We start from the raw sequence: 25,054 nt of genomic DNA on the forward strand, positions 1-25,054 counted from the left end.
GTACCCTGTGTTCTCTTTGCCAATGTTGCTTGGCTGAGCTCTCTGCTGACCTCGGCCCAATCTCCCCTGCAAATGGAAGAGAAGATACTGTTCTCCTTAGTACACTCGCTTGGAATCAGTCATCGGCTTGCTCAAGACGTCCAGTCCGAGCTATCTGTCTTCTTTATTTCTCGTCCTCCGTCCTCCCCCTTGATGCCTTGGCTTTTGAGACCTTTATTCCCGTATGTTCAGGTCACAACTCCTGGACAGGAGGAAAGGTGCTATAAGAAAGGAGGTCAAGCAAGCCTTGAGAACAAGCCCATAAGTAGAGCCTCTCCGTGGCCTCGGCATCAGTCCCTGTTTCCATTCCCCACCCTGTTTGAGTTCTTAACCCGACCTCCCTTGATGACGAAGTGTAATATATAAGTCTATGCTCAAATAAACCCTTTCCTTCCCAAGTTGCTTTTGGTCATGGTGTTCCCTCACAGCCTTAGAAACCCTAACTACCACAGTCTCTAAGAGGGTCTGCCCACTGCAGCCTCCAGGAGACAGTGTGTTACAGAGCCTTGTCTCACCTCTTCTTAGCTTCTGCTTCCGCAAAGTGGGCCACAGAGGACCTGCCTCTCAGGACACCCACAAAGATAGAGGAAGAGAGGATGGGAGAACCCACATATAAGGCACTCAAATCGCTCATAAGCAGCCATGGAGAGTGGCTTTAAGTCATGAACCTTGAATTATAAAGACATGAAGTTCCCAGTTATATTAAGACATGGTTTTCCTGTTGAGGCTCTTGAGTCTTCTGTGGTTTCCCTGGCAGTCCAGGAATGGCAGAGGGGGTGGGGTGGGTCCTCAGTCAAGAGTCACAGGGAGGAAGGTCCTGCTGTCCCCAACCTCCAGTAACTCCCTGACCTGGAAAACCAGTCCTTGAAGACTTGGGTTTTGTCAAAAACAACCCCTTTGGGGGAAAGGACCTTTAGCCACTGCGTGTGGGAATATAAACTTTTGCAGCCACTGTGGGGGTCAGTCTGGAGGCCCCTCAGAGGGTAAAAATAGCCCTGCCATGTGACCCAGATACATCCTTCCTGCACTGAGACCCTGCCCCAAAGGAATGAGCAGGGAACCAGAAATGAGGACACTTAACGCCCTCTACTACCCACTTCACAGGACTGTGCACATGTTAGCACACACATATACACATGCACAAGTATACACACACACACACGTCCTCATATGCTGTGTGCAGCATGTGTGCAAATTAGAGAAGAGGGTGCCAATCCTCACTCCTAGGGGTCCCCTTGTTTGTCACTGTCTGGTGGCTGTCTGGGGCTTCTGAGGACATGCCTGCCTCTTACAGTAGGAGCCTGGGATTGCAGACGTGTATTACACCGTGTGGCCTCGACGTGTGTCCTGAAGATATGAACTCAGGCCACTAGACTGAACGACAAGTGACTTACCCACTGACCCATCTCTTACCCATCTCTCCAGCCCAGTGGTTTTGGAGGAGTCGTTTCAGGTTTTTGTTACAGTGTATTTATTTTATTCAGGAAGATGGGTGTTGAATGCTATTGTGTGTCTGTGGAGGTCAGAGGGCAATTTGAGGCAGCTCCTTCTCACCTTCTACCATCCGGTCCCAGACACTCGGGTCGACAGACCTCACGACAGCCATCTTTACCCAGTGAACTCTCTCCCCGGCCCCCAGTGGTTCTTACTATTTCATTTTTGTTTGGTTTTGTTTTCTCCTCCTCTTCCTTCCTCTCTTTCTTTCTTTCTCTCTTTCCTTCTTTCTTCCTTCCTTCCTTCCTTCCTTCCTTCCTTCCTTCCTTCCTTCCTTCCTTCCTTTCTTTCTTAGACAGGGTTTCTCCAAGTAAACAGGTTCACTTTGTAGATAGAGTACACTGACCTAGAAACCCCCTACCTGTGCCTTCTGAGTGCTGAGTTAAAAGGCATGCGCCACCACCGTCTGGCAGAAAGTTATATATGAAACAGACATCACACAATCCCAAGGCACAGGTGTGGGCTTCTACAGGGTGTCTCATTTAGCTGTGTCTTCAATTCATATAGACATATCAGTGCACACACACATGTGTGTATATGCCTATACATATATAAATGATCTTGTGGTTTTCTAAGTTATATTTCTCAAATGATATAATTAATAATAAGGTTTAAAGATTAAGCAAAGCTTAAAATGTAAATAACATTTAAAAATTAAGTACAACATATTAACTGCTTTACTTAATACATTTCCATTTGTAAATGAAGTTGTGAGAGTTTAATGAAGTATATTGTTCAGATGCAGGGTTGAGAGGAGTGCTGGTATGGTAAAATTCAAGATTTTAGACATTTTGGCCCTAAGTAAGCACCATTTCTTTTTTGCCTTATTATTTTCGTTTTGATTTTGACACAAGTTCTCCTTTTGTAGCCCTGGCTGGCTTAGAACGAGCTACGATAATCACACTGCCTCAAACAGGAAGATGGCCTCTGCCTCTGCCTCTGCCTCTCTGTCTCTCTGTCTCTGCCTCGGCCTCTACCTCTCTGTCTCTCTATCAATGCCTCTGTCTAGGCGCCCCTCTCTGCCTCTGCCTCTGCCCCTCTCTGCGTCTCTGTTTTTCTGCCTCTGCCTCTGCCTCTGCCCCTCTGCCTCTGCCTCTGCCCTCTGCCTCTGCCTCTGCCTCTGCCCCTGCCTCTGCCTCTGCCTCTGCCTCTGCCTCTGCCCCTGCCTCTGCCCCTGCCTCTCTCTGCCTCTGCCTCTGTCTGCCTCTGCCTCTGCCTCTGCCTCTCTCTCTCTGCCTCTGCCTCTGCCTCTGCCTCTGCCTCTGCCGTCTCTCTCTCCCCCTCCCCCCTCTCTCCCCCTCCCCCCCCCCCTCTCCATGCCCCTCCCCCCCCCCCTGCCCCTCCCTCTTTCCCTGCCCTGCCTCTGCCTCAGCCTCTCAGCCTCTGCCTCTGCCTCTGCCTCTCCCTCTGCCTCTGCCTCTGCCTCTGCCTCTGCCTCTGCCTCTGCCTCTGCCTCTGCCCCTCTGCCTCTGCCCCCTGCCCCTGCCTCTGCCCTGCCTCTGCCCCTCTGCCCCTGCCTCTGCCTCTGCCCCTCTGCCTCTGCCCCTCTGCCTCTGCCCTGCCTCTGCCCCTCTGCCCCTGCCTCTGCCCCTGCCTCTGCCCCTGCCTCTGCCCCTGCCCCTCTGCCCCTGCCTCTGCCCCTGCTTCTGCCCCTGCCCCTGCCCCTGCCCCTGCCCCTCTGCCCCTGCCCCTGCCCCTGCTGCCTCTGCCCCTCTGCCTCTGCCTCTGCCTCTGCCTCTGCCTCTGCCTCTGCCCCTCTGCCTCTCTGCCTCTGCCTCTGCGTGCTGTGATTGCAGGGGTGTGCAGCCATGCGCTGATGTTTTGTTTTTAAATTCGTCTTTTAACATCTTAGTCTGAGACGTCATTACGAAAACACACATTTTTCCCCCTGTAGGCAATTTCCGGCTGTATCCGTTGTGGTCACGTTTTAAAATCTTCATCAGAAAGTCGCGGAGTGAGCGGTTTCTTTCCTTTTTCATCTCCTCTTCAATTTCTGTGTCTTGCTAGTGATTATCAGTGGCATCCAGATAATACAAATAAAAAATAATAAAATGGGCTGGAGAGATGGCTCAGCGGTTAAGAGCACCAGACTGTTCTTCCAGAGGTCCTGAGTTCAATTCCCAGCAACCACATGGTGGCTCACAACCATCTGTAATGAGATCTGATACCCTCTTCTAGTGTGTCTGAAGACAGCTACAGTGTACTTATATATAATAAATGAATAAATAAATCTTTAAAAAAATAATAAAATTATAATAATGAAGATAAAAATAAAAGCCGAAAGACAGAAGCAGTTGAGTGGAGGGGAGAGATCGGATGGTTCAGAGATCTGGCGGTTTATCCTCCTCCCATCCGGGATTTTTGTTCTGTGAAGCCTTTACCAAAAATGCAACTGAAAGTGCCCTAAAACTCACATCCCAGCTCTGCCACACTTGGCCGGGGTAAAGTCTGGGATTTCCACATTCCCCCCCCCAACCTACCCCCCCATCCCCCCACCCCGGTCTTTTACTACCTGTGATTGCAGCCCCGTGAGAGCACAAAGCGTGGGACAGTCCTGCCCTCTAGTGGTCACACTATGAGTGGCAGAATTTTTTTTTAAGACCTCTAAGGGATGTTTGTGTCTGTCTGTCTGCCTGCCTGTGTGTAGGTGTCCGAGGTTGATGTTGTGTTTCTTCCTTAATCTATCTTCACCTATTTTTTTGAGGCAGGGTCTCACCATTTCCTATAGAGCCTGGAGTTCATTCGAGAGCCAATGAATCCCAAGGAAACACCTTTCTCAGCCAAGCCAGAGGAGGCCCCAGCCCGCAGACAGAGGGGTGGAAAGTGGTATCAGGCCCATTGGCAGTCTTTCATATAGCTCTCTTATTAAGTATGGTGTCTCGACAGGACCTGTGGCCAGTCCCTCCCATTGTAGAGCATCTTGACAGCCGCCAGGTCTCAGCTCAGATGTCTTTTCCTGACCTTGCAGACTGAGGCAACAGATTCCGTGGTCCAGCCTGTATCACTTTACCTTGTGTTCTTCCACTCAAAACCTTCTTCCCCGAGCCTGTGCCTGCCCCATTCTGTTTCTTGGGTCATGGTCTGCCTCCCCCACTGACCTGTAATCCACTTTAGGTCCATTTTTGTTCAACAGACAGTACCCAGAACAAGCGGGTGCTTGTTAAGTACGTGTTGCAGGCTGGGCGTGGCTCTGTTGGTAGACAGCTGTCTAGCAGGTATGAAGGACGTCCTGGGGTTTATAAGACTGGACAAGGTGGTGCACAGCTATGGTCATCTCAGCACTCAGGAGGAAGAGGCAGGAATATCAGAAGCTCAGTCATCCTCAGCTACGTATGGGCTGCCTTAGACCCAGTCTCAAAAACAAATAAATGTCAATTTCATTGACGAAATAATTAACCACAGAATGTATACATGCAAATCTGTGCATTGCTGTGTCTCCTGGTGCCTCCTGTATGCATCCATGCATGCATGCACACATGCGTGTGAATGTTGTTTTAGTTTCTCTGGACAGTCCCTGTCTGTCCCCAGAGACAAGTTTGGTGTTTGTGTTGCACTGCTTCAGGTCTAAGCATCTTCTGACGTTAAGAGACTCACATGATAAGCACATGGGGTCACATGTTCCAGACACCAGTGTGTGAGATTATCTGTGTGTGTCTGTGCCTGGGTAGTATGTGTGTGCACATTCACTACTTGTGTCCATGTGAGTGTAACCACCCTGTCAGGAAAGGAAGTGTGTGTGTGTGTGTGTGTGTGTGTGTGTGTGTGTGTGTGTGCCTGTGTGTGTGCCTGTGTGTGTGCGTGTGTGTGTGTGTGTGTGTGTGTGTGTGTGTGTGTGTGCGTGTGTGTGTGTGTGTGTGTGTGTGTGTGTGCGTGTGTGTGTGTGTGTGTGTGTGTGTGTGTGTGTGCTGTGTGTGTGTGTGTGCCTGTGTGTGTGTGTCTCTGTGTGTGTGTGTGTGTGTGTGTGTGTGTGTGTGTGTGTGTGTGTGTGCAGGACCTCACCTTCACTGGGGCTGCTTAGTGATTCAACCTTTTGCTGCCAGGACCCCAAAGATGACATTGAGGTCACTGAACCTCCTTATTTGTTCTTCCCAATGAGGCCTCAATACATAAACGTCCTTCTCTGCTTTTCAATGTTTCCTATCTCTTAATTAATGTCTTAGGGACAGGTGGCTGAGCCACACCCCAGCTCCTCGCTGGAGTCTAGGCAGAGGGTCTGTCACTGAGCCATGCCACAACCTCCACATGGTGGCAGCATATGTTTAGATTATCAAACCTATATTAGTGCATACTTGTAGCTCATGTTGTAGGAGTTAGCATCTGGTTCTTCCTCCAAGACCCAGGCTCCCAGAAATAAGACTCAGACTCAAAATATATTTACAAACACCTCGGCCGTAGAGCTAGGCTTTTCTCTGACCACAGCGTAACTTATTATTATAACCCACTTACTCTATAGTCCCCTGCTTACCTGTGCTCAGGTGCCGTGGGTCCATCTTGTCACATCTCCTCGGGCCATCTACCTGGCTCTATCCCAGAATTCTTTCTGCCTCCCAGATGTTCCACCTCCTATTTCCTGCCTAAGCCATAAGCCATCAGATTTTATTACTGGCAAATGCCACATCCGTACAGACATAAGACATTGTCTCTACCCATGTACTTACCTTTTCTGCTGTGGAAACAACTGAGATCTACCCTCTCATTCAAGCGTACAACACATTTTCCACACAGCCACCATGTTCCTTTTGTGTTGTTACTCAGGCTTCGGTCGCTTGTTCCTACTCCAGTATTGGTAACCTGGCCTGGCTGCAGCCAGATTCAGCAATCTCGACCTAGATAAAGGGACTCATGGCTGGCGTTTACTAAAGCCAGCATTTTAAGGCATAACTTTCCCCGATGAAGGCTTTTCTATGGTCAGTCCCCATCTTATTCCTCAGTTTTACCCCCAACCAAAGGCCCATTGTGGCCTTAACTCCTACCCCACTATAGGACCCCCAGCCCCCTCACTTTTCTGACCCTTTCGAGGCAAAGTGAGCAGAATTTGAGGTAAAAACCATTATGTTCCCCTACAAATCCGCCACCATTCTTTTGTCCTCTGATCACCCTCCACTGGCTGGAGCTGTCTCTAAAAGGAATCACAGGCTGTTTTGCTGGTGTGGACACTTCTATCTCAGCAGGATGACCCAAGGGATGGTCTGCGGCTGGCCTATTTCTCAGTAGAAGCAGCAGCACCAGGAGGAGATAAGGCAGAACTGCTCTGGGGAGCCGTTACTAATAACGACCACATCTAGGCGTTGGAGTTGCCCTGAGCCGTACTTTCCTCCAGCACCGCGTATGTGCCCTGACTTCTCTGAGAGGATCAGAGAGGCTGAGTGCAGAGTGCACAGGTGCATGCCCATGGGATCACGAAGGATGTCAGAAGGAGCTGAGGTGAGGTTCTCATCCCAAGGTCGTTTTGAGCACATTCCAAGGTCATTTTGAGCTGATCACTTTGAGGTTGGTCTGGGTCATCTCCCACCGTCCACTCCTGGCTCGGCCCACAGCAGCCTTGGTGTGGGTATAGCTTATCCACCGCTTGACGCTGGCAAATTTAAAAGTCGAGGCAGTGGGCAATACTCTAGCAGTATTAGCCACATCTTTCAAGAACCACTGGAGACAGGTATGTCCATACCCTCAGAGGTCCTTTGAGACCTTTGTGGGCAGTGGGGGTGGTTGGCCAAACACGATCTCAGAAGTAGAGTGACCACATTTACAAGACGTTTAGTGCATTCTAAACAGTGTAAATGACAGAATTTCTGGCTCGGGGGAGGCCTGTTTCTTGGCGATGTTTGACTGGTGACATTTTAAAAGCCTTTCGCTCAGTTCTCTCAAGTGATCTGGTGGTGGAGGGTGGCACTACAGGTCAAGCTCCAAGTTAATTCCCTGTGCAGGTGTGAAGTGTCTGCCCACACTGAAAAGTACTCAGCAGATCAGCAAACGCCGATGCCCTCAGCAAACGCCGATGCCCTCAGCAAACGCCGATGCCCTCCACTGGCTTGAGATCAGCAAACACCGATGCCCTCCACTGGCTTGAGTGTGTAAAGTCCGTTCAAGGTGTGCATATGTGTAGGCCTCCTGGTTTCCGCATCAGTCAGCATGGGGACCTCCACTCGCTGCCTGAGGCTATTCTGAGCACGTCACAGAGTTTACTGCTGGCCAGGTCGGCGTTGGCAACTTTGGACCCACCAAATACCTTTGCTGCAATGGGCAGTGCGGTTTTTCCAGAGGGGTGGTTCCAGGTTTCGAGGTTGTTGGGCTAGGCAGGGAGCTGTGGCCATCAGCCAGTCCTCCCGACTTTTAGCAGCTCCCGTGTCTGTTATTAAGACAGACCCTGCTGCTGCTTTGCTGAGCTCAATGACAAGGAGGGCGTCACAGTGTCCCAGGTCTGTCCTGATGGCAGTGGGTGTTAAAAGTAAAGTCATCAGGAGACCTGCCCACCAGGCCCTGAACAAGACATGGCGTAGGCAAAGGAGGTCACCCAGAGGACGGCCAGTCACATGATCCGGCCTGCAGGAGAAGCCACCGCAATGAGCAAGGGATTGGGAGAGGAGGAGAAGCAGAATGGTTTGAGCATTGTGAAGGGAAATGGATATAGAGATGTGAAGGAGAGAGAGACGGCCTGTTGTGAGTAGCCACCTCTGAGGCCATGGTGAAGTCCCACTCCACACTACTGCTGAGAGGCACATCTGGGTCCATGGCTATACTACTGCAGGATTCATTGCTGGTGTCTGTGGTGCACATCACCACTAGAAACCATAGGGACATTCCAGGGCTGGGCTGTCGCCTGGGACCACCTAGATGTCCCGGGTGGAAGTGGCTCCACCCATTACTGTCCGTGGAGCTCTGGGGAGCTGGCCCCTCCCCATAATGAGAGGAGTTCCCTAACGAGGACTCAGGCGAGTTTATATGTACCTAGCCATGCCTGCTGCATAGGGCGGCAAAGGAGACTGGCTTCTCCCTGGAGCAGCCACCTCTTGGTGATTTAAGAGGTCTGACCTAGCCAGGCAGCAGTGGAGCACACATTTAATTCCAGCACTCAAGAAGCAGAGGCAGAAGCAGGCAGGTCTCTTGAGAGTTTGAGGCCAGCCTGGTCTATAGAGTGAGCTCCAGGACAGCCAAGGCTACCCCATGAAACCCTGTCTTTAAAAAAAAGGAAGGAAAGGAAGGAAGGAAGGAAGGTAGGAAGGAAGAAAGGAAGGAAGTCTTACCTTAAGGACCACACATATGACCCCATGTTCAGTCACTCCCTATTATGGAAGGTAAGTGCCCATTTAATTGAAATGACCACAGTAGATCTACAGGTTGGAGCTCAATCTGATCCTGTAGCCACAGAGCTGTGGGACCATTAGAATTATCCCACACTAATTCAGAAGGTACTCATTCACACTTTAAAGCCCTAGTTTGTCTGTTTCTCCTTGGAGACCAGTTCCACCTCAGTATCCCATCAAGGCTCAGATGCAGTCTCGTGGGCGATCACGCTTGCCTAGCCCCAGGGGCTCCTTACCTGGTCTGGATGTCCATTCCAGTCTCGTCTTCTACTCCGAGGCTGCAGCCCGATGTCTCACGGTTGCCTTAGCCACTAGAAGCCCCTGAAAGACTTCAATCCAGGGTTCAGTTTGCGTTCTCATGTTACGCTCTAAAACCACAAGGCGGGCAAGCAATCAAGAGCTTACAGACATGGTCAAGGCAGCCCGCAGGTCGTGACCTGTTGCTTCAGCTGTTTCTCCAGATCATCCTGCTCCAGGCAGCAAGTGAAATCACCCCTGGCCAATTAGCAGTGCAAGCCGTGCTTAAGTAAACCACCAAATAAAGCAGTAAGTCGGCGTCTGGTGGTTGGTCTGCTCTACCTTATTCTACCTAAGGCTGAGAGGCCACAGCGACAAGATAATGAATCACAGCAGAGTCAAGAGAGGGCCGCAGAATCAGGGTCGGCAGCAAAACAGTGGGGTCCACATGCAAGGCGAAAGGCTAGGGTGCCCTCGGTCCTCGCCATACACACCAGGTGTCGGATGACAGGTTGTTGTGAGGTCATAACAGTGTAGGGCCACACTGTTATGTGCCCGTCCATGTATGGGGTCTGGGTGAGGGAGTTAGACCTTTGCCCTAGCCTGGTGTGTCTGATAACTTCTTGGGCCTTGTTTCCCAACATTTTACCATGCACGTGTGCCTGCACCGTTTCCACTCACCCAAATAAACTGATAGGGCAGTTCCTTTCTCCTCTCAGGAATAAAGTCACACATCAGTCTGTGCTGAATGAAATGTGTCCGGCAGACCATGCAGTTCCTGGGGTCTCAAAATAGAGTCAAAAGCTCCTCGTAAAATACTCTTCTGGAGCAAGACACAGTAAAAAACAAAACAAAACAAAAAAACCACAGATACAACATAGAGTAACTCAGTAGGGCTGTCTTAGGGTTCTCTAAAAGAACAGAACTGGTAATGAGTGAACACACACACACACACACACACACACACACACACACACGCACGTCTTTATTAAAGTAGCTTACAGGTTGTGGCCTCTGTTGTCAAAAGTGGCTGTCTCCTGCTGGGAAGGCCAAGAGTCTGATAGTTGTCCAGCCAAGAGTTGGGATAACACTTTTGTGTACGTAAAGGTTGCCTCTGTACTATTCAAATGTTGGTTTCTGTGCGGGCAGAGAGTTTAGCACAGGGCAGATCTTGGTATTGTTGTTTTTATTGGATCATCTCCTACCTGAGTGCTTTGTAAACATTCTTCTCCATCACCTTCTGATGGGTTTAATGAAGAGCTGGGGGCAGACAGGCGAGGAAAGGCAGGACATCTGGACAGAAAAGGGAATGTAGGGAGAACGGAGAGGCTGAAGAGTCACCAGCTGGACCCAGGGCATGGGTGTAGGGGGGGAGGAGCCAGGACTGATTGCGTGTGAGAGAGAGGTGACGGCCATGCTGTGGGATGTGGGATAGAATAGTCAGGTTGACTTAAATGAGGTGAGCTAGCTGAGAGGTAGCCAGCTAAGGCCTAAGCTTAATAAGTAATCATATCTCTTCAGGAGCTGTCCCGTCAGGTCCAGACTCTTTGGCAATCAAGGCTGGATGTCTCAGGAGTCCCAGTCTGGTGCTGGGGTCCAGGAGGGTTCATGGAGAGTTGTTGGTCTTTGATCTAAGCTGGATCCAGGAACAGGGTAGATGAACTGGCCGGCGTGAGTGAGGGAAGGAAGGCAAAAAGTCAAAGCTTCCTTTCACCGTGTCTTTTTTATGCGCCTCGCCACTGGAAGGTATAACCCGTATTCCAAGTGGATCTTCCTACCTCAAATAACCCAATTAGGAAAATCCCTCACAGCCGTGTGCCGGGCTGCGTGGGTTTTATTAATTCCAAATGTGGTCAAGTTGACAGTCAAGCTTAGCCACCTCCAGGGCATAGCCTGATCTCAACAAGTATGCACATCGTCAAAAATGATATCTAGGTGTGGCGGCCTAAGCCTCTCATTCCAGGCTGAGGCAGAAAGTGTGTAAACGGGGAATCGGTCTGATTCAGTTCCAGGCCAATCTGAACATCTTGGAGAAATCCTAAAACAGCAAGGATTATAAGAATAAAAGTTGGACGGGGATGCAGAGGTGGCCCAGTGGATCAAGTGCTCACTTCAAGAGTTTAAGGACCCGAGTTCAAATCCCAGGGATCCACGTAGAAATATCTGGACATAGTTGTGCACAGTCGCGCACTTGGGTAATCCCAGTGCCGGGGCCTTGGAGAGAGGCAGATGCTGGGGCTTGCTGTCTGGCCAGCCCAGCCTACTTGTTGAATTTGAGGCTCCGATGACACCGAGGTTCCTCCGAGCTCCACTAACGCACATACACCTGCTTGCACATCGACGCTCACAATGCATGATGCCTTTTAACAACCAGCTTTCAACTGTCCAGGATATTCATAGTTCATCACATTTCATTTATTTAGTGATGTTCGTGTGTGGGGATTTGCCTTCCACAGTACACCTGTAGAGGTTGGAGGACAACTTGCAGGAGTGAGTTCTCTCCTACCGTGTGGGATCAGGAGTCAAACTGAGGCCGTCGGGCTCAACAGCAAACACCTTCATCCATTTCGCCATAACACAGGCCCAACATTCCAGAAGGTGAACGCTCCACTGCTGTCAGCCAACACAAGCCAGAGAAGTCCGTGGGGGACTGGTCAGTCTGAGAGGCCGGATGTGATTGACTTGAGTGTGTGTGAGGTTCTCTTGTGTCTCCAGAGGTGTCTCAGAGGTCTCTGTCTCCTCTGGGGTGGTTTGAATAAGAAACGTCCCCCACAGGCTTATGTATTTGAACATTTGGTCCCCAGTCGGTGGTACTGTGTGGGGAGGTTATGGAACCTGTGGGGTGCAGTGTTGCTGGAGAAAGACCGTCACTAGGAACGGGGCTTGAGAGGACGTAGTTTCACCGCCTTCCAGTTTGCTCTCTGCTTCTTGCTGGTGAAGGAAGACGTCATCTCTCAGCTTCCAACCCCGGCTTCCTTGCCTTCCCTGGCATGAAAGGACATCCAGCCCTCTGGAACTGTAAGCCAGAACAAACTTTCTTCTGTTGCTCTCACTTATGGTGCATCCTGTGTGCCGTGGCGTCACCCCACTGTCTCTAGCCTTGCACTCTGTGTGTGTGCGTTCACCTGTGCGTGTGCACACAGCTCCACATATATGTGCAGAGCCCAGAGTTTAACGTGTGTCTACTCAGGGCTTTCTGCATGTATAGACACTACTATTTACACATAGCATGTGTATAACTGTGTACAGCTCCACATGTCTGTGCAAAGCCCAGTGTGTCCACCCAGGTTCTCTGCATGTGTGGACACTGCTGTCTGTACATAACTGTTTCCCAGGGCACCACATTTGAGAGCTCACAAGAGTTATGTGCTAACAGACTACTCAGTCCCATTTTGGAGCCAAGTGTGAACCCTTCAGTCACTTCACCTTTTCAGTCACTGATGTACTGATCCTAGCAGGAGTAAAAATAGTCTATATTCGTTTTTATTATTAAGTGTGTGTGCGCACACATATGTGCTTATGTGTGCCTATGTGTGCAGATGCCTGTATGTGTGTTTGGCTGTGATGGATATGTGCCTGTGTGTGCAGGTGGCTGTGAGTGTGTGTGTTTGGCTGTGTGTGGATATGTGCCTGTGTGTGCAGTTGTGTTTGGGTGCCTATAGAGGTCAGAAGGGCACAGGAGCCCCTATAACAGAAATCACAGCAGTCATGAGCCACCCAGTAGGTGCTGGGAACTGAACTCAGGTCCTCTAGAAGAGTAGCAAGCACTCCTAACCACTGAGCCATCTCTCCAGCCCCGTGCATACCTCTTGCCTTCTATTTAAACCTAAATCTAATATCAGGTCCCTAAGGGTGGACTTGGAGGGGAAAGTGGGAGGAGCAGGGGGCCTTTTGTTCCTCTTCCTTTGGGCAACACTGAATAAATGTGCCTTCTCTACTTCTCACCCTTGTCTGTTCACCCTGGGTGACCTGGAACTCCCTCTGAAGGCTGGGCTGGCCTCAGATTCAGAGGTGCGCCTGCCTCTGCCTGCCGAGGGCTGGGATTGAAGGAGTGTCCCACCACACCCAGCTCCACTTACTTTTTGAGACTTGGTCTCTCACTGAAGCTGGAACACTAGGGTAGGCTGGGTGGCCTGCCCTCCCCTGGCATCCTCCTGTCTGCCAGCCCAGGACTGTAGTTATTACAGGTGGTCTTACCACACCCTGACTTTCTTTAGTCAGTGGGGTGGGGACCTAAAATCAGGCCCACTTGCTTGTGTGGCAAGCACCTAACCCTTGAGCCGTTGCCTTATCCTTGACTGACTTTCCGAGGATGTGTCGCTCAATCTGGTTTGTTAGAGGACTGCCAGGACTCGGACTCGAACCTTAACGGCTCTGGAGACAGTGCACCCGTTGACAAACTGGCAGTATTTACAGCAGGAGACCAGACAGATATCAAACAGAAGAATAGCTGTTAGACATTTACAAGCACAGCATTCACTTCCACGTGTTTCCACGGGTACACACGCCCACATATGTTTCTGTCCCCACATGTGTTCCACCGTGTGCCTTTCTAGAGACATGTGACTTGAGTGTCTCCTGTGTCTACTTGTGCACCCGTGCGTTAGGGCGAGGCCCTCACACTCTGTTCCTCTTCAACAGTTGGCTCCACAGGAAGCTATAGGGTGGGGGCACGGTGTCGCCGCTGACTCTCCCCTCTTGACTCTCCGCTTTACTTCCCCATGACACCTACAGCAGGTACAGGCTGAGGGTGGACTCCCAGATTCTCACACCCCACCTCCGACTGTTCTCCACTCTCCTCGCTGATCCCTGATGCTGCTGCCTGCTGCCTGCCATTGACGAAGAAGAAAAATAAAAGCCGGTAGATGAGAAAGAGGAAATTGGGCAGAGTTTAGCCACTCTGTGGTTAGCCTGGCCCATGTGTCCCTTGAAACCCTGGCTGTGTGACATGGGGGGGAACTTCAAGAGCTGTTAACAAAGCCAGTCAGCTACTTGAGCAAGAATCGAGCTCCAATGGGTGAGTAACCATCTTGAGGAGTGGTGGGTGAGAGTCTGTAAGGCAGGAGACTGACTCTAATAGCCATGACATAACCAGAAGAGAGCCGGGCAGCCGTTTGCTCCGCAGAGATCAGTGATCCTAAAATGACCCTGGAGGGTGCTGGGATTACGGCTCCGTTGGTAGGGAGCTTGCTTAGCACGGGCAAAGCCCTGGGTTTCATCCCAGCACCGCACAAATCAAAGCTGGGTGTCACATGCCTGTCAAGCATCCCTTGGGAGGTAGAGGCAGGAAGATTAGGAGTTTGTGGTTATCCTCAGCTACATAGGGAGTTCAGAGGCCGCCTGGTCTACGGGAGACCCATGCCGGAGTCTAAAGGAACCCTTTGTAAGCAAAGACTGGGGGACAGAGGAAGCCGGGGATGAGGGAGGAAGTTTAAGCTCCCCTTCAGCAGGTGTCCGTGTTTTGTTTTGTTCTGTTTTGTTTTGCTTTTGAATCTGGGTCTCACCACGTGGCCTCCAACTCCCAGCGTCCCTACCTGTGCCTCCCCAGTTCTTATTTTTTATTTTTAAAATGCACGCGTAGCGCCACACCGTGGCTTGTCCTCTTCACCTTTCAAGGCATTGGTTCTGGGGTTTCCAGGTCTTCCTAATGGGGACCCCCCTCGGGCTGTGGGCCCTTGACCTTGAGGAGCCACTGAGGAGCCCTTTGTGGCCCAGTTTGAGGAACCTCTCACAACAACAAGTGAGGTGGGAGGCAGGCTGCGGTTTGTACCAGGCACACCCAAGACGACAGCTTCCTGACTCTGTGCACCCCCCGGAGCCATGTAAAGTGGGTTTAGAGCTGACCACTCTAATGGAGGTGGTGAGTTAGGTAGGAGGCAGGCTTTGAATGTGGCCCCCATGGGGATGACACTCCCAGTCACCCTGATTTCTGAGCGAAAATCCACCTTTGAGCACCCTCCTTGTGACGGTAAATTCCTGTACGAGACAGCGTTTTCATGGGTCTTGAAGAGCCAGCAAAATTTTGACTTTGGGACCTAGGGAGATAACAGAGCCTAAGAACCTGGGTTCAGCTCCCCTGAACTCATAAAAAACAAAGCTTTGAGCATGGCGGTGCTGGCCTGATACCTCAGCCTTGTGGAGGCAGAGACAGGATCGCTGAACCACTCTACCCAACTGGTTTAGCTGAGTTAGTGAGCATCAGGGAGACTCAGGGAAGCCTATCTCAAAAATAAAAATAAAAAATAAGGCAGGGCCAGCGAGACAGCTCAGCAGGTAAAGGCTAAGCCTGATGACCCGAGTTCTAGCCCCAGGGCTGTCAAGTTGGAAGGAGAGAACTGACTCCTGCAAGCTGTCATCTGACCTCCGCACACACTCTGTGGATTGTGCATACACATGCAAATTAATAATTAGCTAATAATTAATTATGTTAACAAAAACTGTGGAGAGCAATTGTGGAAGACACTCCATGTCAACCCCCTACCCCACACACATACACACTCGTACACACGCCAGCATGCACTCATGCATAGATCACACACGCATGGTTAACTGCAAGCTCCTTGGTGTATCTGGGCTGCATTATTTCTGGATCCCAGGTCTCCCCAACTCCTAACACGGAGCTAGGCGTGTGCTTGTGCTCAATCCTGTGGTTAGTGCTGGGGCATCATTTTGAATAGGTACGTGTTCGAATCCTAGCACCCCCACCTCTGTATAACTACAGGACCTTGTACAACCTCTCTGGGCTTCTATTCGAGCACCCGTGTGAGAGAAAAGTCCTGAGGTCACACACAAGAGATCGTTGACCTTGGGGCCTGCCAGGTTATAGTAGCTCAGAAAACATCACTAACCCCGCCTTTTCCTTTGCCCTGTGTTCTTGTGGTGAAGCCTTGCTTCCTGGGCTGTCCCCACCCATAAAATATGTATATGTCACAGACACTTCCTGCGTTTTACCTCAAAAGAAAGCCCAGTGGAGTTGGAGGGGTAGTTTGGTGGTTAGGAGTACTTGCTGTCCTTGTGGAGAACCGAGGTTCAGTTCCAAGCACCCACATGGGGTGGCTCACAACCACCTCTAACTCCAGCTCCAGGAAGCCCAGCACCCTTGTCTGATGTAGGAAAAACACATACATAAAATAAAAAGAAATAAATCCTTTCTCTTAAAAGGCTCATGATGTACCCATTTCTCAGCTAGTTCCACTGAGGTTGTCTGTTTCCTTTATCCACCTAAGTCAACCTAAGTCTAAAAATCCTACCTAGCGCAAAGTATCCTGAAAGAATTGATATCATTTTTAATGACTGTCTTTATTGCCTTTTATGTTGATTTATTTTATTCATTTGTTTGTTTTAAAATTTGTTCTATTACATTTCTTTTTGTTGTTGTTGTTATCTTTATTAACTTGAGTATTTCTTATTTACATTTCGATTGTTATTCCCCTTCCCGGTTTCCAGGCCAACATCCCCCTAACCCCTCCCCCTCTCCTTCTTTATGGGTGTTCCCCTCTCCATCCTCCCCCCACTGTCGCCCTCCCCCCAACAATCACGTTCACTGGGGGTTCAGTCTTAGCAGGACCTAGGGCTTCCCCTTCCACTGATGCTCTTACTAGGATATTCAATGCTACCTATGCGGTTGGAGCCCAGGGTCAGTCCATGTATAGTCTCTGGGTAGTGGCTTAGTCCCTGGAAGCTCTGGTTGGTTGGCATTGTTGTTCATATGGGGTCTCAAGTCCCTTCGAGCTCTTCCAGTCCTTTCTCTGATTCCTTCAACGAGGGTCCTATTCTCAGTTCAGTGGTTTAATGATGGCATTCTCTATTACATTTCTTTATGCATATGTGTGGTGTGCACATTCGTGCATGTGTGTAGAGGACTGAGAGCACCTTGTAGAAGTCAGTTCTTTCCTTCCCACCACATGGGTCCTAAGTGTCGAACTCAGATCGTCAGATGTGACAGCACCTTCTGCCAACTGAGCCAACTTGCCAGCTCCGTGTGGTTGATTCTCAGGATTTTTTTGTGTGTGAGGGGTGGGAGCACATGAGTACAAGTACCTAAGGGGGCCAGAGAGGGAGTTGGATTCTCTGGAGCTGGATTTACTGTTACCTACATGCTACCTGGTAATAATGCTGGGAACCAAACTCAGATCTTCTGGGAGACGCACATGTGCACACACACATGCACACATGAACACATATACACACATGTACATACCCACATACACAGGCATGCATGCATACATGCACATGCATGCACGCACATGCACACAAATGCACATACACATATACACATACATGCATGCACACATACACACATGCACATACATGCACACACACATGCACACGTGGAAGCCAGGAACAACTTTTAGGATTCAGTTCTTTCCTTCCGCCATGTAGGTTCCAGGCGTCCTCAGGCTTGGAGGCTAGAGCCATCTCACCAGCCCTTGTTTTGTCTTTTGGGAGTCATTTCATGTACCCATGCTGGTCTGGGACTCAGGACTTAACCCAGGCTCTGTCTCCCAAACCCTGAGATTACAGCCACGCAGCACCATGCTCAGACATTAATTACTGATTAATTATTTATTACTGTCTATAGTTGTTAATCTCTGACTATGTCTAACTGAACTTTATCAGAGGTGTGTGGACCTGGGGAAAGGTTTGTACGGACCAGCTATCACCACGGCTTCAAGCAGCCACTTAGGACATTCAAATGCACTCCATGGACGGAGTGATACTCCCTTGGTAAAGGGAAACACATGATTGATTGACTCAAGAGTCACCAATAATCCATCAGTGCCAAACCAAGGACAAGCATTAAAACCATTCTGCTTTGGAACGGTTTTACCAAGAGAGAGACTAGATTTGAATTCTCGGCTTCTTTCTCCTTGTCCTCTGCCATCTCCTGACTGTCCGTTGTCTAAGTCTGAATTAGTGCTTGACTGTATGTTGCCCTGCAAGTCTGTCCCCACATCTGTGTGTCTGTGACGAAGTGTTTTGCTCTGTGTGCATCTATTGAACTGCAAAGAAAGAGCCACAGAGGGACGGAATGGGGTTTTAGTAGGCAGGATGAAGTCGCCTGCTCCAGCTGACTCGAGTAACAAACACGACTGGAGACAGACTTATCAGCCTGTGTTGTAACAAGGTTTCTTTCAACCTATTTGCTGTTTGACAAACTACTAAGCTGAGTCATCAACCCGAGATGTTTGGCCACATTCTGGTCCATTGCAGAGAGACTTAGGGTTCTCAGAGGTGCCCTCCTCTCCTTTTTCCTTTTCCTCTCTACTGTTTCTTTTCCTTCCTTTCCTCTTTCTCCCCTCCCCTCTATTCCCTCTTGTTCCCTTCCCAGGGAAAGATAGCAGTCAGCCAAAGCCAAAACTCGTACGACACAGAGAAAGAAGACCAGAAAGAGACCTTGGGGACTATTCTTGTTCTGGAGAGTGAGGGAGGGACTCAGAATCATCTTTGGTTTGGGGCAGAGACGGGATTATAGATAGTGCCAGGTTTACAGTTACTGCGGTGGGAAATCGTGTACCCACACCACTATTCTGGAATTTTCTTTGGGTACAGTATTTCCTGAGTTTCATAGACTATTCAATATTTTATTATGAGGGAGGGGACTATGTACGATGAGTTTGCCCTAATGTGAGCTCCGGAGAGTATCCTGAACCAAGTAGGCAGAGCCTGGAGTTTGGGGACATTTGCAATGAAGCTAAACGTGGGGCCTTACCACCAGGGGGCAGCACCTGCATGGACAAGCATAAGTGTGTCATGTACCTGCACATACACGGCTTTCAAAACCACCTATTTTAGTATTAATTATTGTTTTTTAATAGCATACAAAGAAATGATGTGCACTGTAAACTTTCCCAACACGCCATATTTTGCTTATTTAGATGTCCATGCCCTCTCAATCTATCCTCATCTCTTGCTTGACCCCTCCGTTCCCTCAAATAGTTTCCATTTCTGTCTTTTTATTTTATAAATATGCAGACATATTCAAATATATCATTACTTTCTCTTGACTTCCTCCTTTCCCTTGCTGCAACTTCTTTCTCCCCCATACCATCCTCTCTCCTCCCCCCTCTCTCCAATCCCCCCTCTCCCTGACAGTTTTATGTAGCCCAGAATGCCCTCAAAACTTTATATAGCCTCTCTTTGTATTTTCACACACACACACACACACACACACACACACACACACACACACACACACACACGTATGTATGTATATGCTTCCTGATACTGCTGTACTTCATTCACTCTTGGTGATCTTCCACTCCATCCACTGTTCTGTGAATGGCATAATTTCATTCTTCACAGCTAAATGACGTTTTCAGTCCACTTTAGCCTTGAACCTTTGATGTTCCTCACTCCACCTCCTGAATGCGGAGAGCCGCGCCGTCTACAGCCACTCCTGGCTCCGCCTTGATGCTCAGGTGTGGGTCCACCCTCACAAGTTGAAACTCGACCCTTAGGCTAGGCATGGAGGCTCACACCTGTCATCCCACTCATGAGGAGACAGAGGCAGGAATGAAGAGGACGAGGAATTCAAGGTCAGCCTCTGCTGCTGTATAACGGTGTTGACCAGCCCGGAGAACTTGAGATCTTGTCTCAAAAAAAGTCAGTTGGCAGGAGTCTTGCCTAGCATGGAGGAAGCCCCGGGTTCTGTCCTCAGCACCATGCATGCCGGGTACGGTGGTGCACATGTGCCCTTCTCAGAACCCAAGAGGTTAAAGGAGGAAGGTCAGGAGTTAGGGGTCATCCTCATCTACACAGTAAATCCCAGGTCAACCTGGGTTACTCAAGATCCTTTCTAAGAGAAAGTCTACATTCTCCCTCGTGTGTCGATCCTATCTGATAATGCACACGGTGAATATGTAAGCAGCTGTAAGCGAGGTGCATTATAGCACTGATGGAGCAAGGGTGAGCTTATGTAATGAGGAAGGGCTTGAGTCAGGAGAAAGGATAAAGCTGGTGGTCTCTCCTCGTTTCAACCCTGCCATGTTTTTGCTGTTTCGTGTGTGGTAGATAAGTTCATGGAGACGTAACTGGTAGTGAAAGCGAATCCTCACAGCTTCAGGGTGGCTACTCCGACAGCACCGAATTCACGGAGAGGCACCAAGTGTGGCACAGGGTGGGTGTGGGTGTGAGTGGCTTCCTTAAACCAGTTGTGTAATCTTTTCATCTGTGAGTTAGTCAGAACAAAGTAGTTTGGGTTTTTTTTTTGGTTCCAAAAAAAATGACATTAAAAAAAAATAAAAACCAAGAGCTAGAGAGATGATCTAGCAGGTAATGCGCTGGCTTTGCAAGTTTGAGGACCTAACTTTGGATCCTGGGACCCAAGCAGAAACAGCTGAGCATTATGGTATTTATAAGCCCAGCTCTGGACAGTCAGAGACAGGCGGACAGACCACTGGGCACACTGGTCAGCCAGCACGGCCTAATGGGCCAGTGAAAGTTACTGTCGCAAAAGCTATATGAGCACTGAGCTTAGGAATGGCTCTAAGATTGATTCTGACTTCAAATGCACATTCAGGCACACGTGTACACCACATACGAGACTCACACAATCATAAAACTGTGTGTGTGTGAGTGTGTGTGGTGTGCGTGAGTATGTGTGTATGTGAATATGTATGAGAGTGTGTGAGTGTGTGTGTGCATGTGAGTATATGTGTGACTGTGTGAGCGTGTGTGAGTGTGTGTGTGTGATGTGTGAGTGTGTGGTGTGTGTGTGAGTGAACATGTGTGTATGTGAGTGTGTGTGAGTGTGTGAGTGTATATGTGAATGTGTGTGTGAGTGTGTGTGAGAGGTACGTGAGTGTGTGTGGTATGTGTGAGCATGTGTGTATGTGTGTATGTGAGTGTAGTGCGAGTGTGTATGTATGTGAGTGTGTGAATGAGTATGTATGTGAGTGTGTGTGTATATGAGTATATGTGTGCATTTGAGTGTATGTGAGTGTGTGTTGTGATGTGTGTGTGTGAGTGTGTGTATGTGTGTGTGTGTGTGTGTGTGAGTGTGTGTGTGTGTGTGTGTGTGTGTGTGTGTGTGTGTGTGTGTGTGTGTGTGTGTGAGTGTGTGTGTGTGTGTGTGTATGTGTGTGTGTGTGTGTGTGTGTGTGTGTGTGTGTGTGTGTGTGAGTGTGTGTGTGAGTGTGTGTGTGAGTGTGTGTGTGTGTATGTGTGTGTGTGTGAGTGTGTGTGTGTGTGAGTGTGTGTGTGTGTGTATTCTGTGTAATAGAGAACATTCACATTTTCTATGTGAATACCCTGTCAAACACACAATGAATTGCACATGAGCACAGAAATACACAGAGACACAGACTGACAGACATGGCCAACCTCCCCTCAGACGAAGGGTGGGCTTATCTTCTCTCAGGAATGTCTTGTTGGTCCAGAGTGAGTGGCTTCCTGGGTCTGGGCTGAAGGAGACCTGGAGGTGCTGAATCCTGCCTTGCCTGTAGCCCTAAAATCTGCCCCTCTCCACTGTTGCAATGTCTAGCCCTCCTCCTCCAACCAGGGCTCCCATAAGCTGATGTCTCCGGCAGGCCTTGGAGGCAGTCTCCGCCCCCCCTTGCTGGCAGCCCGGTTCTGGCAGGGATCCCCAGTCAAGCTTCTGCTCCCTCGGGGCTGAGCTGGACACCCTACTCACATGCATGAGGTACCCATGGCTGACTCGGTGCTCAACCACTCCTGGCCGGCTCTCTCCAAGCTGTGGCTGAAGAGATGGGCATTTAAGCGAGGTAAGGAGGCAAGTAGTGGACCGCCACCCAGGCAGAAACCCCACAACCACTGGCTTATCGTCCCACGGGAGGTTTCTCTTCTTCTTCTTAGCTGGTTGACAGGCTTTGCCCAAGTCAACCTCAGAGACCATGGCTGCCAAGTTTTCCCAGAGCACGAAGGCCCTTCATGAACATTGGGGTTCCCTCTTTTCTCAGAGAAAACAGTTCCCCAATGCTCTGTGAGAAATTTACAGCAGGAAAATCCACCATATCACCAGCTGATGAGCTCTCTTGGGGGAGCTTGGTAACTTAACATGGGTCCCTAGCATCGTTGCTCCTGGAACCGCCACAGGACAAGTAAATCAGCAAGGCAGCGGACTCAAATGGGGAGGCTTGAGGGGGTGAGGGATGCAGTCAATAGGGTGCTTGCCTGGCTTTCCTGAGGTCCCACCCTGGTTTGCTCCTGCTTGGCTGACATGCTAGCACTTAGGAGGTGGAGGCAGGGGGATCAAAAGTTTAAAGCCATCCGCTACATAGTTGAATTCAAGGTCAGCGGGGACTCCATGAGACTGCGTCTCAAAAAAGAAAGAGGAAGGGAGATTTTAAATTCTGAAGCATACACCTCCCTCAAGTGTGCACACTTATGCAAACACACACAGTCATATACACAGAGAGAGAGACACACACACATACACACACAGATATACACACAAGCACACACAAACACACACACAGAGACACACATACACACACAGATATACACACAGACACACACAGATACACACACACAAGCACACACAGACACACACAGAGACACACACACAAGCACACACAGACACACACAGACACACACAAACAGGCACACAGACACACACAGACAAAGGCACACACACACACACACACACACACACACACACAGGTTCATGTTTTTTCTAGGGTAACCAGAACCTTGGTTTAACAACGTAAGGATTAGGTTCTTGTAGTACATTCCCTGTGGTTTGCATGAGCACTCCTTAGGAAGAGACCATCCTCATTCTCTGCTTCTTCCTTCCCTCCTTCCTCTTGTCCTTTGAGACAGCATCTCACAAACTCCAGGCTGACCTCAAATTCACTATGTCGTCAAGGATGAGCTTGAATTCCTGATCCTCCTGCCTTGAACTGACCATGGCACCCTTGGTTTTCTGGCCCTCCAGGCCTCCGTCTTCTGCTCACTGCTCCCCTGGTCAGACCTCCACCTATCCTAGCCACCCGCAGGTGTCATATGTTCCCTTGTTCGGAGTGTCATGTGCTTCCGTGGTGAAGGGACCGGGGTACACGAGAGTATGCCAGGTCATCTGATTCACACATTCTCTTGGTACCAGAGGACCCAGAGTCTGTGGCCTGGCAACTGGGGTGCAACTAAAGAAGAGTCATCAAGAGGGAGTCACTGCCCCTTATTGACCTTCCCTGGAGCTGGGCTCAGAGAAGCTCGGCAACTTGCTCACACAGCCAGCACATGCCGAGGAGCTGGAATTTGAAACCGATTCAGTTCTGGGGTTGCCTTTGTGATGGGTTCTGCTCATTAAGCAGAGCTGCCCGTGTGGGCAGTCCCAGAGCCAGGGAAGGGTACTAAATCCAACCGGAGTGGCAACCTGGGAGAATGAGCAGACAGGGCACTGATCACTAAGGTGTCCTCCTGCGGCCTGGGTCTTGGGTCCTGGCCAGCCAGCTCGCCTTGTTTTTGGGTTCAGACAGGTTGAGAGTATGATTTGTAGGCCAGCAGGCAGGTGGGGGAGTGAACTGGAAGCTCTGACAGTGACTGCTACACCCTTTTATGGCTGAGGCCACAGGGGCTGGTGGGGGAGGATGCTGCTGCCCTTGGCCTGAACCTACGCTGACAGACTGCTCATTAGAGAAAAGCGGAGGGTCCCAGTCCCTTTCCCTGCTCAGGCCTCGCCTCCTCTAGCTTTCTTAGGTGACTCCTGTACCCCGTTTCTCTGGTCTTTAGTACTAAAGTGCTGGGGATATAGATAACATGTGAGTTTGTGTGTATGTGTGTGTGTGTGTGTGTGTGTGAAAGAGAGAGAGAAAGAGAGAGAGAGAGAGAGAGAAAAGGGGAGGGAGAGGGAGAAGGGGAGGGGGAGGGAAGGAAGAGAGGGAGAGGGGGAGAGAAATGTGCATGGGCCTCTGCTCACCTGTCTCTACTCTCAGATCAACAGGATTGCACGCATCCATGACTTTCTGTGACTTTTACACAGATACTGGGCACTTAGGTCCTCATATTTAGGAAGCAAATGCTTTCCCCTCAGCACCAAGAAGGGCTTTTTCATGCCTCTTTAAAGCCCTGTAACTGACTCTCTGGATCCCTCATAGGACCCACCAGGGAAGTAATGAGGCTAGACCACAGAGGCAGGCAAGGTGTGAGAGATGAGTGAGATCTGCTATGTTCCTGTGCCCCAGGGCACAGGGGCTCTCTGCTCTCTTCCCTCAGCTACTACAGCATCCCCTTCTGCTCATAGTTTTTAAGTTATTTTGCAGTCAGTGAAAATACAGTGTTCTTTTTTTTTTAAAAAAGATTTATCTATTTTATGTGTATGAGTACACTGTAGCTGTCTTCAGACACAACAGAGGAGGGCATCAGATGGTTGTGAGCCACCATGTGGTTACTGGGAATTGAACTCAAGACCTCTAGAAGAGCAGTCAGTGCTCTTAACCATTGAGCCATCTCTCCAGCCTGAAAAATGCAGTGTTCTATATCTGCCTTCTGTCCCTTTCTGTCTGACCTCTGAGCCTCAGTCCTGCCCACTTGCATCTGTAAGACTCCCAGCCCTGGAGATGACCGTCTCCTGAATGTGTGTCCGTGTATCCCTCCATCTAGCAAATCCACCCCCACACCCCCAACTGTCCACCCATCTGAGTGTTCTTTCTTGCAGCCTGCCACCCAACCAGCCAGCCTGGGGTCTAGCCAGTAAACTAGCTAACTGTCCTATCTGTCTTTCTACCTTTCCTTCGATTCATCCCTCCAGTCATCCTTACATCCAGTCTTTCTTCCATACAACCTGCCATCTAACTATCTAATCATCCAACAGACAGTTAACTATCTGCCATCCACTCATCTACTCATGGAACCATACATCTTCTATCTGACCAGTCACCCAGCCAAACCTACAGTCTAGCCAGCCCCAAATCCACCCACATCCTACCCAACTGCCCATCCACTCTCCTAATTGTCTATCTACTCAACCCTCTATTCCTTCACCTATCAACTATCCCTTTATCCATATATTTAACCGACGTTTC

At 49.7% G+C, this 25,054-nt stretch overlaps 1 protein-coding gene across 1 annotated transcript in view; it reads left to right on the forward strand.

The window, feature by feature from the left end:
• Positions 1-21,720: 21,720 nt before the first annotated feature.
• The window catches only part of LOC116885839 (rho guanine nucleotide exchange factor 18-like), a 33,335-nt gene continuing 30,001 nt past the window's right edge, over positions 21,721-25,054 (forward strand). The window contains exon 1 of the mRNA XM_032887178.1: positions 21,721-21,796. Within this exon, the coding sequence (XP_032743069.1) occupies positions 21,721-21,796 (76 nt within the window). The remainder of the gene's footprint in view (positions 21,797-25,054) is intronic.

The sequence above is a fragment of the Rattus rattus genome, chromosome 16 (genome assembly GCF_011064425.1).
Source record: "Rattus rattus isolate New Zealand chromosome 16, Rrattus_CSIRO_v1, whole genome shotgun sequence".
NCBI lineage: Eukaryota > Metazoa > Chordata > Mammalia > Rodentia > Muridae > Rattus > Rattus rattus.